This window comes from Nestor notabilis, unplaced genomic scaffold, assembly GCF_000696875.1.
Source record: "Nestor notabilis isolate BGI_N333 unplaced genomic scaffold, ASM69687v1 scaffold23612, whole genome shotgun sequence".
NCBI lineage: Eukaryota > Metazoa > Chordata > Aves > Psittaciformes > Psittacidae > Nestor > Nestor notabilis.
In genome coordinates this window covers 4,315-6,096 of record NW_009918211.1, presented here as the reverse complement: position 1 = coordinate 6,096, position 1,782 = coordinate 4,315, and the positions used below count along the sequence as shown (strand labels likewise).

Genomic DNA, 1,782 nt, shown 5'->3' with positions numbered 1-1,782 from the left:
GGGCAGCCTCACCGTTGATCATCTCTGGGGCCATCCAGTATGGGTTCCCCACCACTGTGTACCGCTTCTTACGGTCCGGTTTCTTCAGGTTCTTGAGATGCTCGGGCTGATTCTTCTCATCCACCATCAGCCGCGCCAGCCCAAAATCAGCCACCACCACACTGTTGTTCTGGGTGGATGGAGAGGGGTGAGGCACAGGGGGAGCCACACAGGGGGCCAAGAACCCCACCTGGGCCTGGGGATTACACCGCTGAGGTGAGACTCACCTCCCGCACAAGGCAATTGTGAGAGTTGAGGTCACGGTGAATGATGTTCATGGAGTGGAGGTAGGCCTGTGGAACGGATGGGCTGAAAGTGGGGCGCATCCCCACCCTGTGTTCCCCCACCCACTCACCCGTCCTTTGATGGCACCCACCATGCCAGCAGCGATGTCCTTGGCGAAGCTGACCCGCTGGCTCCAGGGGTAGTGGCTGTCCTGGGGGCAGGAGGGGGGTTTTGCCAGAGAAGAGGAGAAAGAAGAGGGGTCCCCAAGCCCCACTGAGGCTGTGGGGTGGTGGGGGGCTGACCTGCCCCCTCAGTGCTCACCATGCTCTTAATGAGGCCTCTCAAGGTGCCCCCCTTGATGTACTCTGTGATAAAGTTGAGCCTCTTCTCTTTGTACAGCACCCCAATGAACTTGAGGACGTTGGGGTGCTCCAGGCAGCGCATCACCTTCACCTGCAGGACCACCCCAATCCTGTGACACCCCAAGGCAGTCAGAACCCACCCAGACAGACCTGTTGCTCACATGTTCTCCACTGAATAGGCTAGGCTGCCTGCACCCCATTGTGCCTGGCTACCCCTGCTTTAGGTGGTGTGTCCAGCATCCTGTGTCAGGGTGGGTGAGAGCACGGGACAGCCTCATCCCCTGTGTCCCCCCCAACTTAGGGGGATCAAAGAAAGGGAACACTCACCTCCTTGAGGAAGGTCCTTTGCGTCTCCTCATCAAAGCGGATAAGCTCCTTCATGACCATCACTTCGCCCGTCTCCCGATGAGTCACCTGAAGGGAGCACAGGGACTGAGCCACCAGGGACACCCTGGAGGAGACGATACCTCCTCTCCATCCCTGGGGAGCCGAGACTCTCATGCTTGTGACACTTGTGGCCATCCAGCCCCACCTTGATGGCCTGGCCGAAGCAGCACGTGCCCAGCACCTCGCCATGGATCAGGTCAGAAGGGCGGAAGATGCGATGGGTGCGGGAGACGACGCGCAATGACTCAGAGCGACCAATGTCCTTGTGCTGGGATGCTGGTGAACCCACCGAGCCGGAGCCTGGAGACTTGTCCGTGCTGCAGCTCCTCCTGCAGGATGGATGGACAGATGGTCAGAGGGTCGACCTCAAGGACGGACCCCAACAGGACAGGCGGGCAAGCTCGTGGCCTTACGTGACAGTCCGCTGGCGCATGGCATCAGGCTCCCCGCACAGTGGGGGGACCAGGGAGCGCAGGGGGCTGCATGGGGCAGGCAGGGGGCTGCAGGCAAGCCCCGGCTCACAGGCAAGAGGCTCATGGGGGTCGTGCTCAATGGTCAGCTGGAGCAAGCGGCTGGTCTCCTGGATCAGCAAGTCGATCTGGGGGCACAGAATGATGGCAGCAGTGGTTTGGCACTGAGGAGGGGGGCTGGTTAGGGGCGGGGGAGAGCATACCTCATCCAGGGGTACATGGCCAATGGGAGTGCCGTTGATCTCCAGGATGCGGTCACCCACGTGGATGGAGTTCTTCATGTCAGGGCTGATGCAGTC

The 1,782-nt window shown here is 60.7% G+C and overlaps 1 protein-coding gene across 1 annotated transcript in view; it reads right to left on the bottom strand.

Moving 5' to 3' along the window:
* LIMK1 (LIM domain kinase 1) overlaps positions 1–1,782 on the bottom strand; it is a gene marked incomplete at both ends in the record, with an annotated part of 5,937 nt that overhangs the window by 600 nt on the left and 3,555 nt on the right. The window contains 8 exons of the mRNA XM_010009605.1: positions 13–169; positions 267–332; positions 416–475; positions 586–717; positions 954–1,040; positions 1,159–1,342; positions 1,427–1,611; positions 1,687–1,782. The exon at positions 1,687–1,782 is cut by the window's right edge and continues 9 nt beyond it. Coding sequence (XP_010007907.1) covers positions 13–169; positions 267–332; positions 416–475; positions 586–717; positions 954–1,040; positions 1,159–1,342; positions 1,427–1,611; positions 1,687–1,782 — 967 coding nt within the window. The remainder of the gene's footprint in view (positions 1–12; positions 170–266; positions 333–415; positions 476–585; positions 718–953; positions 1,041–1,158; positions 1,343–1,426; positions 1,612–1,686) is intronic.